Source organism: Colletotrichum gloeosporioides (genome assembly GCF_011800055.1).
Source record: "Colletotrichum gloeosporioides strain Lc1 chromosome Unknown consensus_7, whole genome shotgun sequence".
In the NCBI taxonomy this organism is placed as follows: Eukaryota; Fungi; Ascomycota; class Sordariomycetes; order Glomerellales; family Glomerellaceae; genus Colletotrichum; species Colletotrichum gloeosporioides.
This window is the reverse complement of record NW_025544652.1, coordinates 1,800,128-1,812,422: the sequence shown is the minus strand read 5'-3', so window position 1 is coordinate 1,812,422 and position 12,295 is coordinate 1,800,128. Positions and strand designations below refer to the sequence as shown.

Below are 12,295 nucleotides of genomic sequence, written 5' to 3'. Positions count from 1 at the left end.
CTACGACTACCACGACGACGACGACGACGCGACATCTGAGAGACGGCCTCCTTGTGTGCCCCCGACCACCACCTGTCCTCTTGGTGCTTTCTCTGCTCCACCGTCAGACCTGCTGCCTGCTCTCGTTGGCACTACGTTTGATTCATTTTTTGCTGTATTACTACTTCTTTATCCGTCTCCCTTCCTTCCATAGACTTTGTGTGGCTTCTTCCGTCCTCAGGCCAGGTTTCCGCGCTCTTTTCGCCGCCATCCTTTTCGCATCGCAACGGTGACACGCTGAATTGCCACGTTCGAGCATCCTCGACTGCGAAATCCACCCCAACCCTGCGATTGCTCCGTAAGCGAGCCTGACGAATCCTCCTCTCGCGACGATAGCCTCCCTTTCCTCGCGCTTCCGCCGACCGACTGCCCGCGATGCCTCGCTCTAGGCCCGCGACGACGGGCTATGAGCGCCTCGCTCAAGCCGACGCGCTGTCCTCCGACTCTGAAGACGACGACCCCTTGACCCAGTCCTACGCCTCCCTTCAGCCGCCGGCCGCCCCTCGCTTTGCCCCCATCACCCAGCCGCGTCCCCGCTCGGGCATGACGACCCCGAAACCCATATCCATATCCGCCTCCGGCCCCTCTGCCAGGCCGAGAAACCGTCGCCGCGGCGGGAGCAACTCCGGCGTTGATCTCAAGGCCATCAACGCCCGCCTCGAGCGCTGGGCCGACGAAATCGCCAGTCGCTTCAAGCGCACCAAACGCGGCAAGGTCGGCGAGGAAGAGCGCCTCGAGATCCACCACTCCGTCTTCCAGGCCCCCGAGGGCGTCAGGCCCATCACACCGGAAGGCCTGGCCGTCGTGCAAGATGTCATGACCAAGTTCGAGTTCGAGGAGATTCTCGGGAGCGTGAAGCAAGCTATCCTCCAGGGCACGCACCCGCGCATGATCTCTCAGGGTAGCTCAGGCAGTTACTTTGCTCGGAATACCGAGGGCAAGGTCGTAGGGGTGTTCAAGCCAAAGGATGAAGAGCCGTACGCGGCGGGGAATCCCAAGTGGAACAAGTGGATTCACAGAAATCTGTTCCCGTGCTGCTTCGGGCGAGCATGGTGAGTCGGCCTTGACTCTGGTTGGAATATGGAAAAGCTAATACGTGCAGCCTTATTCCGAACCTCTCGTATGTCAGCGAAGCGGCTGCGTATACTCTCGATTGTCAACTTCGCACGCACATGGTCCCGTACACGGACGTTGTATGGCTCTCCTCAAAATCTTTCCACTACCCGTTCTGGGACCGTCGCAACTACTACCGGAAACAGAAGCCCCTTCCAGAAAAGCCGGGAAGCTTCCAGGTTTTCCTCAAGGGCTTCAAAGACGCCAACGTGTTCCTGCGAGAGCACCCGTGGCCAGACCAGTACTGGTCCGGGTTCAGGGCGAATGATCCGCACCGTAAGCGCAGGAGGAGGTGGGCGGACAACTGCCGCCCCAGCAGCGGCGCTGCGTTGGATGACATTGAAAGCGACGACGAAAGCAGGCCAGATGAACTACCTCTCGGGCCCGATAACTTCGTGTGGACCGAAACGCTGAAACAGTCGTTCCGGGAAGAGCTGGAGAAGCTGGTCATTTTGGACTACATCATGCGAAACACTGATCGAGGTCTGGACAACTGGATGATCAAGGTGGACTGGAACACACAACAGGTATCAATCGCCTCGGAGCCGCTTCAGATGCACATGGAGACGGCCCCGTCCGCGGAGGAAGAAGGCCCACGGCCGGTCGACCTGAGCCAGCGACCATCGCCCAATCGCTCCTCGTACCCCTATAAGACGCAGCAGCCCATGCAGGCGTCGAGCCCCTTGCCCAGAACGCAAGACCCTAAGATTACGATCGGTGCCATTGACAACTCACTCTCCTGGCCCTGGAAGCATCCAGACGCATGGCGAAGGTATGTAGTATACTCCCCCCTCTAGATCCCACCTCTCACGACAGCTTTGCCGGGCGAGGAAGTGAGTTCGCGCAGGAGCCGTCATGCTAACGAGATCTTCACGCGCAGCTTCCCCTTTGGATGGCTCTTTCTGCCGGTCGACCTCATTGGCCGGCCATTCTCGCAGAAGACACGGGACCATTTCCTCCCTCTTCTGACGTCGACGCACTGGTGGAGTCAGACGCAGTTGGCGCTGAGGAAGGTGTTCCAATTGGATCCCGATTTCCAGGAAAAGATGTTCGCACGGCAGATCGCCGTCATGAAGGGGCAGGCGTGGAACGTCGTCGAGACGCTCAAGACGCCGGACCACGGTCCGCTGGAGCTCACCCGCCGCGCCAAGGTGTGCGTCTGGGACGACCTCGTCGACGTGCCCGTCGCGGTGCCCATGCGGGTGGCCTCTGCTGAGATGATGCGCCATGAGGCAGAGCTTCGCCGCTCCATTGACGAAGGCGATATTGGCGAGGCCAACGCGTCCAACGCACCCGCACCTGCACACCGCACCGACGAGGACCTGCTCGGCTTCGCCAGCCCGCCGGCCGACATGCCTCACCCGGGTAGGTTCGAGATAGCAATGAGTCCGACGGGCGAGGGCGCCCAGTCTCCTGACGAGATGTCGATGAACGGCTCCGGTATCTTGGCGTCGTCCGCGCCCCTGGGTAAGGAACCGACGGCGCAACGACCCAAGTTTTCAGGCCAGGCACACCGCGAGAGCTATCACGGATCCCGCGCGCTCAATATGTATTCTCCCGCCCGCCAGCAGCAGCAGTCACAGCAGCGACGGTACTCGTTTGCGACGGCGGCGGGACGGCGCAACAGCAGCAGCATCGCGCAGCAGCTGTACGGGGCGCGACCGAGTCACGAATACGATGAACACGACCTTGAAGACGGCGATTTGGGTTACGCTGCGGCGGAGGGGATGGAGGGCAACCAACGCAAGGTTATTGTGGAGAGGCTGGAGCCTGTGAAAGCCAGGAACCCAGTTTTCACCTGCTGGTGATCCACCACGCTTGCATCGAGCAAAACATCCACGGGGGATGGTGGAGAGGGGCCGATACGGAGTCCAAAGAGGAGTTAAGTTGGAGCTAGAGTATCGGTTGGTGGGTTTTGCGCTCCGCTCGCTGCGCATGCAAGGGGTGGAGAGAGCGAGCGGTGTTATTATTTCTCACTTCTTTTTCACGTCTTCTGTTTTGGGCAACCATCACGCCGAGCACGAATAGGGATGCCTGGAGTTCGTTTGGGACCATTTCGGATCTTGTCTAGAATAGTGACTTGCACGCGCGCATCAGGACGAATCATGTCATAATCATCATCCCCTTGGAGAGAGGCATTGACGGCGTTCTTCTGGCTGGGTGCGGATCAAAACCTCGTATGAATCGTCATACGGGCCTGTCTACTTGGCAGAGACCCAGACGGCTGACGGGGTGGGAGAGGGAGAGAGACGATGGGCGTCTGAGGAAGAGACACACGATTTGCATGATATGCGGAAGACAGGCTTGTCAGAAGAAAGAAGGACAACTCAGAGAGAATCCCGGGAAAGAAACAAGGCAAGGACCCGCGGAGGGGTAATTGTGACGAGGGGTGGAAAGAGAGAGAGACAGAAGAAGAAAAAAAATCAAAGAAAAGGGGTTCTGGGCGGAGGAGAGACCGAGAGAGACAGGAGCATTGAAGACATGGGTTATTTGTTATTTTCTTCTTTTTGAGAAGGGTTGGAAAGGCGTACATGCAAAGAGCCTCTTTCGGCGGCTCGAGAAAAGTCCTCCGCCCCTTTGCGTCAATCGGGCAAGGATTTACCAACACCGCAGCCTTGTTGGTCCTGCTCGTCCGGACCCCCAGGGGGAGAGGGGGGCTTGGTGGTCGCCGACCACAACCAAACTACGGATATTGTACGTGTAATGCATAGTTCCAAAGTACCATAGACGCAGCATGAGAAAGGCCCCCTTCCACAGGTCGTCACCACCACACCGGGAGCTACTGGCAAATGAAAACCAGCAGGGTCATCTTCGGGATCAGTTCGGTGGGAAAGACGTGACCGCTCAAGTCGCACAAGACGGCTGAGCCAATGGTCCCGGGTGGCCGCCGCTATGCCGGCCTTCGCGTGCTTGGTAGACAGCGTCATGACCCGTTGGGAACTGGCGACGGACGGGTATTGTCAATTTGACAACAACGCGGCGCGTCCGCGGTCGTCCAAAAGAGAACTGGCATCTGTCGGTCTGCGATCTGTGCACGCATCAGCAATATTATAGGAGGGTGGGCGTCGGTATTACAACCAAATTCCGTATCGTCGGTAGATCGCAAACGGGATAAAAGAGGAAAAGCCCACCCGGGCGGCCATGACCGCAGTAAAGCCGTGTGTGCCTGTGTAGGTAATAATTGCTGTTCATCCTCCTGCTGGGTGCGCTTTCATTTGGGACTTTCGGCTCGTAGGACCGGCGCCGCCCTCTCCATCTCGCAAGTGCATGGCCTTCTAGAAGTATTCTCCGTGCCTGGTGAAACGCCAAAACCCGGTCCTGGGAAATGGGTTAGGGCAATTGGTGGGCATGCTGCGGCAGGCAACTCCGCAGCAGCTCCTCCAACAATAAGGGGGCGCTGGCCGGGTATCTTTGGAATTGTAGTGGGTTTTGCAGGATACCGCTGTACGCTGCCATCTGCACCGTCTTGGTCGACTGTCGTCCGTCGCGATAGGAGGGGGCCATTTCAGGGGACGGATGGCATCGAAAAAGGGAGATAGGCAGAGAGATGGTGCCCCAGCCTCCCGTCGTAGGGGAACCCGAGGGGACGGTTCTGTTTGAGAGGAAAATGAAGAGGGAGGAACCAGCAGGGTTCGTTCCGACTAGGGTTCCCTGTTGGCGGAGCTGAATGTGACTGCTCATCGACCGCCAACTCATCTCCTTCCCCTCTCTGCGTGGGATAAGAAAAGCCGTTGGAAGAGAGAGGAGCTGACCCAATTTCTCTCATATCGGGTAAACAGACTGTCTATAATAGCCAGGCGCATGGTCCGCACCGTGCAGACGCCAACATGACAAACGGCCACAAGTCGCAAAGCTCAGAGGCTCGTTCAAGGTCCGTCAAGAGGGAAAAGAGCCGTAGGAAGCGAATTACACACAGTAGCACGCTGTAAGGAACTGGGTCGAATGCTCCCCTCTGACGTGCAGCATCTCTGACGAGCTAGCATCTTGCCTCGCTTCCTGGCACGAAGGATTGTCCTGCGCCGTCATCGCTGGAAGGACAGAAACCGTACGGCAGCTGGCAGGGAAAGTGACTCTCTGTGGTGTGAATACTGAGGTAGATTGATTGCGGCCCCTGTTCCGGATCCTTCTCCCTGGCTGGCTGGCTGGCCGGTCGATTCATATCTGATGATACACCTGCATCAACATTGACAGTCGCCGTTTTCGAAGGCGTCCAATCATGCATCAGCCACCGCTCGTGAGTGATTCCTTTTGCGGCTCGTGTTAGGGATTGCCGTGAGCAACCCCAGCTGGCTCACTGTCCACCCTCAAGGGAGCATCCGGCCAACCCGTACCCTCCCGTTGGCGACGATACCGTCGTCCCCGAGGAAGGGTTGGCGTGCAGCGTTGTGAGACCGTGACCGGCATGGACCTGCGTGTGTGTGGCGCGATGTACGGCCAGCAGCTCCGTGCCTCTTGTTCTGACGTCAAAAGATTGCAGGTTGGGGTGGCGCGCCCTCCATGTGGGATGGCTGGATGCCAAACTCAACGGCGAACGGCCGTCGTCTCATGGTGTCTCTCGTCTTTTTACCCGTACCTGTATCCGTACAGCAGATTTTGAGGCCGTTGGTGCAAGGGGAGAGGCCAGGGTGCAGGGCGTACGTGGCTGGCGTGGATAGGCATGGTGTTCCCAAGCACCAGGGCGCGGTCTCTTCGACAAGGAAGGGTTGTCGACAGTCGCTACTCTGTTCCCAAATAGCTGGAACCAGGAGAGTTTTGTGGCTCGCGTCATCGCGCGCTCTCTCCCGAAGCTCCACCACCCGAGCCAGCGACAACCTGGTCGATAGGTACTTCCGGGTTGGTGGCTACAGCATTTCCTCTCTCTTAGTTTTTGAGCCTGCAGAGCGGCCCGCCGAGGGTTCGTGACTGAACTGGGTCGCCCAATTTCTTCTTCCAACCTTCATCAAACCAACTCCGCACGCGAAGCGTTGTTGGTGCGGCCTTGCTGCACCTAGGCATCTCCAAAGCCATACCCCCCGGCCTTATAAGCAACTCTTGCCAGGATGGGATAAGGTCAGCAGAAGCACGTCTACCGCGTAGAAAGCACAGGGAGTGTGAGGTAATTAAAGCCATCAGCACGCACGCACCCGAATACGCCAACGTGTCAAAATGCAGCGACCGTCGACGCAACCCACAGGCCAAAGACACATACATGCCCTTACCTACATTTTGCAGAGCTTTGCCTGTCTTGTGCATATTGTGCCGCCATCCGACCGAAGCCCTCCCAACAGAGAGCCTCGGGATGGTGTGGTGCAGGTCTCCAGTTGCAACGACGACAGGCATTTGTGTACTCAGCACAGTGATGATCGATGGCTTCGTTGGGCTGCGTTGTTCGTCTCTCCCCCTCCCGTCTGCTGTGCTGTGAGATACAGCCCTGGTACGGGTCTCACTGCGCTAGCTTGAGTGCAGAGGATTGTCTGCGCAAGTGTGAGAGGATCAGACCATTGACTCCGCCCTTGAGGTTTGTCGGCCGCATATGGTCCCAGCCTGCTTTATGCCAAACAAGACAAGCGACCGACTCAGAGGACACTCAGCCTGCTTGTCGTACGAGGCAATGGGGGACCATTTCTGCAAGTCTGTGGTTGTCCGTCCTGCCCGTATGGCTCCGGGACCTTTCCCCTCACCGCGTCTCGCGGCCACGACAGGGACGGCCGACGAGCTACCGCGAAGCTGACGGGCAAGATCCCAAGTCCACGTTCTCGGGAAGCCGTTGCGACGAGGACCAACCGTCTGGCGCGAGAGGCCGTCGCGGCGCGGACGATCACCCCTTTCGTGTGACTCGCGGTCCTATCGGGTGTTGTTCGATGCCCCTCCGGTCCAAGTTGGCTTCCCATCTTCCTTCGCTCCTTCGCCGTCTAGACATAAGCCAACGACCGGATCCTTGGGACATGAGAGTCCTCGGACTCGATTATAGCTCCGCTTGCAATAGGTGCAGATCGGCCATGCAACCCCTCCTTTGAGCAACGTTCCCACCCGTGGTTGAGGGAGGAGGGGGCGGAAGGGGAATAGCCAGGAAACAAGGGATGGCACGTCGGGTTTGCTGAAGAGCTTCCCATTCCCTGGGCGCTGGAGGGTTGTAGCGAGAGGGTGTGTGTGTGTGTGTGTGCTGGGCCCTGTCCTCCGGGTCTGCGGTTGGTCTCAGGAACGGCGTCCACCACTGGGCGCTGTCCTGGGTGTGGATGCGTCGACCGTACATACAGCATACAGGATGAGGGGGATCGGTTTATTAGTCCGACCCCGACGCTTGTATACGACTTCCAACGTAAACGGCGAGTTGGGCCACTGCAACCCGGTGATGGGCAGGCCTCGGGTAATCAGTAGGTAGCATGAGTGGCCATTTTGCAGCCCTGCCGCCGCCCTGTGAGAAGTTGGTATGTGATGGCGTGTCCCGCTAGACGATGACCAGGTCGTCCACAAAGCAACCGTCTACCTGGAAGCCGGAACAGCTTGTGAAAGCCGCCGCGGTTAACGGAATCCATGGATCTGGCAGCTGGTAAAAGCGGTGTCCAGGATGGTTTGACCCGCTGCCACACCCGCCCTATGCCACTCGAGGGCCTAGGATTAGCACGTCTTGGTTGTCTGCCGGCTCCATTATCGAATTTTCGTGCGTACAGGGGGGGGTCCAGGGCCAGCAATAACACCAGAAGACATATCCATGTCACCTGAAGTGTGCCTCGTCTGCACCACGAACCAAAGACCGCCGAAACAGGCCTTCTTTGGTCGTAGGTAGTGTGTGTGCTAACCCAGGATCGACAGCAACATCGTGGGGTGTAGAACAAATGCCAGTCCAATCTGAAGTCTGACCGGCCCAGGTCTCCACCTCCAGCGCAGCGGGCTGTCCATTTTATGTCTATTAGACACGGCTGCCGCCTTCGTGAAGGCCCCTGTGCTTCCGATATGGTTGTCAAAGATCCTTCAGGGTTCTCGAGTAGGATGTGCTTGAAGTATGGTCCTTGTCTTCCGTCCCGTCTCTGAACTTAAACCAACATTTGGTTAGACCACAGCACGCTCTGGTCACGATCTCGACTTCATCCCGAGAGATCGTTTTGAAGATTCCACGTCGAGACGGAGACCCTTCTGCAGCTTCACAGAGCGAAGACATAGGGCCGTCGACCCCATCTTCCGTCTGCCATCATGGCCAAGTACGGTTGCACCTCTTCGCCTCCAGCGAAAGCGCCCGCTAAACTCTTCCCAGCGATCCGCAAACGGTCCCGTTGGACAATACTTTTCTCGAGACTATCACGTACTTGGGAAGAGAGTTCCAAAGATATGCCGTTGACAACGGTGCCTACTTCGCGCCCATAGACGAGGTAAAGATGGCCCATGGAGCCCCTGAAATCCCTGACCGCGTTGCTCAGCCTCTTCCCCCGACCTATAGGACGAAATCGAGCGTTTGCAAATGATGCACTATCTCTTCTCGATAGTTTTTGAAAACTCGCTCATCTTTCCGCCCATAACGAGACCCCGTCGAATACTCGAATGCGGGTTCGGTACCGGAGACTGGGCAATCGAAGTTGCACAGCAACACCCGAGCTGCGAGGTACGTAATGCACGCGCGTGCAAAGGCCTTTGCCACACATTCACTTGACTCTGGTAGACGTCTGGCGATGCGTAAGATGGCTCGGGGCGGGTGGACGGAGAGCTTCAGTGTCTTCGTTGGCTTTACCATCATGCCCCTAAGCGGAGACTCCTTTTCCGCGTTGGTGCCAAACCGTCTGCTCCCGCCTTTGAAGTCTTCACCGCCATCTGCATCCCAGAGCTCGTTCGCCATTGAGATCGAAATCGTGCGATTCTTGGATCTGACTCTTTGCTCCGAAAACGACGGTTGACCAGCGAAATAGGTGGTGGGCATCGACATTTGCCCGCACATTTGGCCCGACGAAGCGCAAACGCCGCCAAATCTGAACCTTCAAGTCGATGATCTGAATGGAAGGTAGGCAACCTAGACACTCGCCTGTTGTTTCCCCAGTCGGATCATCTCTAACCATCTGGCCAGGTTCACCTTCCCATCCAACCACTTCGACCTGGTCCACAGCCAGATGATGGCCGGAGGGATTCATTCGAATCGATGGAGGGATTATCTGCGCGACATTCATCGCGTGCTTCGGCCCGGCGGCTGGGTCCAAACGGTGGAAATATACTTCAACGCGCAGTCGGATAACGGTACACTGACACAGAGTGCGTTTTCCCCCTCCCCATTTTGGGCGCAGCTGCTGACTCTTGACATGGCCAGATCACGCACTTCGAAGGTGGTCGAGACGATACCTGGACAGCATGCAACCGTACAAAGACCCCCGAGCTCCCTTGCAGATGCAGAGCTGGATGCAGAGTGCAGGCTTCGACTCGGTGGAGACGCAAATGATCCCGCTCCCGACCTGCGGATGGTCCAACGGTACGGAATCGCCAGACACGAGGTTGCAGATTATCGATGCTAACCAGAGATGCAAGATCCACGGCAACATCAGATCGGCTTGGCAAACAGAGAGAACGTAAGGAGATTTCTATCGTCATTAGGACACTATCCAATGACGGAGTTCCGGGGGTAAGTTTCGAGCAGCCGCCACAAGCAAGCGTTCGGGAAAAGCAGCTGACCGCTTTGCTATACAGCATGACGTCCCAAGAGTTCCAAGTTCTGGTCGCACAGGCCAGAAGCGAGGCTGACAATCCGGAGTTCAGGGTTAGTTTTCCATGATTTGCAGACTATCCAGGATTGGAGCTGTGACTAACATGAAGGAAAATGATCCGTTGCTCGCAACAGGCGTATTTTCCAATGTAAGTGTGACCTGCAGATTCTCTTGCTGCAAGACTTCCGGAGCTGACAGGCGCGTCGCAGGTATGTCTGTATAGGGCGCAAGCGTCGTTGAGGCGAATCATTTTTTGGCGAATCGGTTTATTGCAGATCCAGGGGAGCCTTGAGAGGGGTTGATTTCGGTCGTTTTGGTGGGCATTCTTTTCTGGGCTTCTGATGATGACGATGTCATGGCAGCGAATACCCCGTGCCTAGCTCGCAAGTCTCTTGAGTTTCTTTCGACTTATTCGCACCTGATGGCTCCGACGTGAACAAAAGTTGGCTCCCTCGTGAAAGAACCAGAAGAAAACTTGATGGCGAAGGCTTCGGCTCTTGCCCAGACTCTATACATCCGCCGTGTTAGTCAAGGTGGAGCTGATGTGTTGTCGGCGACGTGGCAGGTGCGAAGCCGATGACGGCCTGGATCTGGATTGCGCTCTCGCTCTCGACCTCTGTGACTGTTGGCAGCATGGGAAAGGCAACGTTGGGATTATCGAGGGAATTTCCGCCTCCGGCTCTTACTGTTGTCAAGGCCGGCTAAAGAGAAGGCGTAACCAGGTAAAGTTATTTTGGCATCGTCTAGTGTGTTGGCCGTTGTGTAAGACAGGTTTCGACTGATGCCTTGCAGGTAAGGGCGAGTTTTACGGCACACGACGCAAAGGAGGGAGAGAAGGCATGAAGTCGAAATACGGGAGACCGGTGCGGTGCGGTGCGAGACCTGAAGTGGAGAGCAACGGAAGCTAAGGGAAGCGGTGGAGGGAGGGCAGGAGAAAAGCGAAGGCGGTTCCTCGGTCTGGGTACCCGACTGGACGGACTTGGGCTCGTTTTGTCCACCTCACCTCAGTTGGGTTTAGATTGGAAGGAGGCAGAACGGCGGCGTGTCTGCTGTCGCCCAGACGAGGAGCCGTCCTGCGGTTGGTTCTTGCCTAGTTCAGGGGAGGATGGATAATGGATAGCGAACGCGCAGATTTAACTCGCTACCAGACCGTCGGGTCGTCTCTCGGTGAGGGAGGCCTGGAGCACTTCACGTCACATTGAGCGAATACTCAGACACGTCTACGAATACTATGTACAGCATACACACGTAAACACGCACACATACGCACGCACACACACATTCCTCGGCCATCATCTGACTGAGAGGGCAGGCACGTCATCCGGGTGCCATGTCGTTGACTGGCCCCCGCGGCCGAGCAGTCGAGTCGTGTTCCATCTGAGGGTACGCAGCAATTCACCGGAATCCACTTTCATCTGAAGAGCAATAACCAGGGCATGCCATGTCTCGCTGCCGCACCCGCGCCGCTGCCGTCGTCCTCGCCAATTCCACGCCAATATCCTGCCGGTTCCCACGCCGGTGAGCTTGAGCGGCGCAGGTTCCCCAGCTTCGGGAGCTCCATCCTGGCCGTCCTGGCCTGGCCAAACCATGGCACAGACGTTTTGAACAAGGTCCGCTTGGTGTCGTACCCATCCGAGCCGACGACGACGAACAGACGGCATTGGCGGCTGCTCTGGTGCTTTGGAATCGACCATAGAATCAACCAACGGACCAATCTGCCACTATGGCGACGAGCTTGCAACTTTGAGAGTTTCTTTGCCCGTCGCCCCGAACATCAATGCTGCTGAGGCTACACACCAGGCAGATTGGCCCCATCCCAACCGAATCTATATTACGACCGTATGCCACCCCGGAACCTTGGGCCTGATGCCCCCGGTGGATGTGATATCCGGAGGCGTTCGCGAGTGCCCCGACCCTTGCTGGTGCAGCGGATTCCCTGACAGCCTGCACATCAGGCGACGCTGGGAAGCTCTGGAAATTGCAGAAACGTCGCATCTGGATCGCAGCATTCCGGTCGGGCTCGCAAGGACGCGTCGTTGAACACTTTGTGTCATCCGAACCTTATGCATGTCTCAACATGTCCATGCTCGGGCCAACGAACGGGCAGGAGGAAACTGTCAAAGTCACAGATGTCAGTCAATGGGAGTGTTAATCAGTGGATCCAGTTCCCCCAATACGACGAACCAACGAACGGACGACCCTGACAGACACTTGATAGGCAATAGTGTAGGGACTGGGCACCGAGCACCAACTCAGTTGCAAAACCTCAGCAGACAGATGCCCTTGGGGAAGCTCCACCCACCACCCACCGGTGCCAACCCCTGGCTGGCGCCGAAGCCGCAATGCGCCACCAACGCCGCCGACCTCCTTACATCTGGAACAGGCCATGAGCTCCGGCCAATGGGAAGCTTGCCCAAATTTATGCATCTCACAGCTCTCGATTTTTTTTTTAATCGAGCCGTCGACAGCTTCAGACAACGAAT

At 57.2% G+C, this 12,295-nt stretch overlaps 3 protein-coding genes across 3 annotated transcripts; all 3 read left to right on the top strand.

Moving 5' to 3' along the window:
- Positions 1 to 414: 414 nt before the first annotated feature.
- GCG54_00001886 (Phosphatidylinositol 4-kinase lsb6) lies at positions 415 to 2,960 on the top strand (the record flags this gene model as incomplete). The annotated part of the gene is made up of 3 exons (XM_045401988.1): positions 415 to 1,091; positions 1,142 to 1,924; positions 2,000 to 2,960. The coding sequence occupies 3 exons, from the start codon at positions 415 to 417 to the stop codon at positions 2,958 to 2,960; spliced, it is 2,421 nt and encodes an 806-aa protein (XP_045270717.1).
- A 4,705-nt stretch (positions 2,961 to 7,665) lies between these two features.
- GCG54_00001885 (uncharacterized protein) lies at positions 7,666 to 7,918 on the top strand (the record flags this gene model as incomplete). Its single annotated transcript, XM_045401987.1, is given in 2 exon segments — positions 7,666 to 7,792; positions 7,803 to 7,918. The coding sequence occupies 2 exon segments, from the start codon at positions 7,666 to 7,668 to the stop codon at positions 7,916 to 7,918; spliced, it is 243 nt and encodes an 80-aa protein (XP_045270716.1).
- A 672-nt stretch (positions 7,919 to 8,590) lies between these two features.
- Positions 8,591 to 10,104, top strand: GCG54_00001884 (uncharacterized protein; the record flags this gene model as incomplete). The annotated part of the gene is made up of 6 exons (XM_045401986.1): positions 8,591 to 8,728; positions 9,030 to 9,121; positions 9,185 to 9,366; positions 9,422 to 9,677; positions 9,703 to 9,865; positions 10,036 to 10,104. 6 exons carry the CDS (start codon positions 8,591 to 8,593, stop codon positions 10,102 to 10,104), a joined length of 900 nt encoding a protein of 299 aa, XP_045270715.1.
- Between the last annotated feature and the right edge of the window lie 2,191 nt (positions 10,105 to 12,295).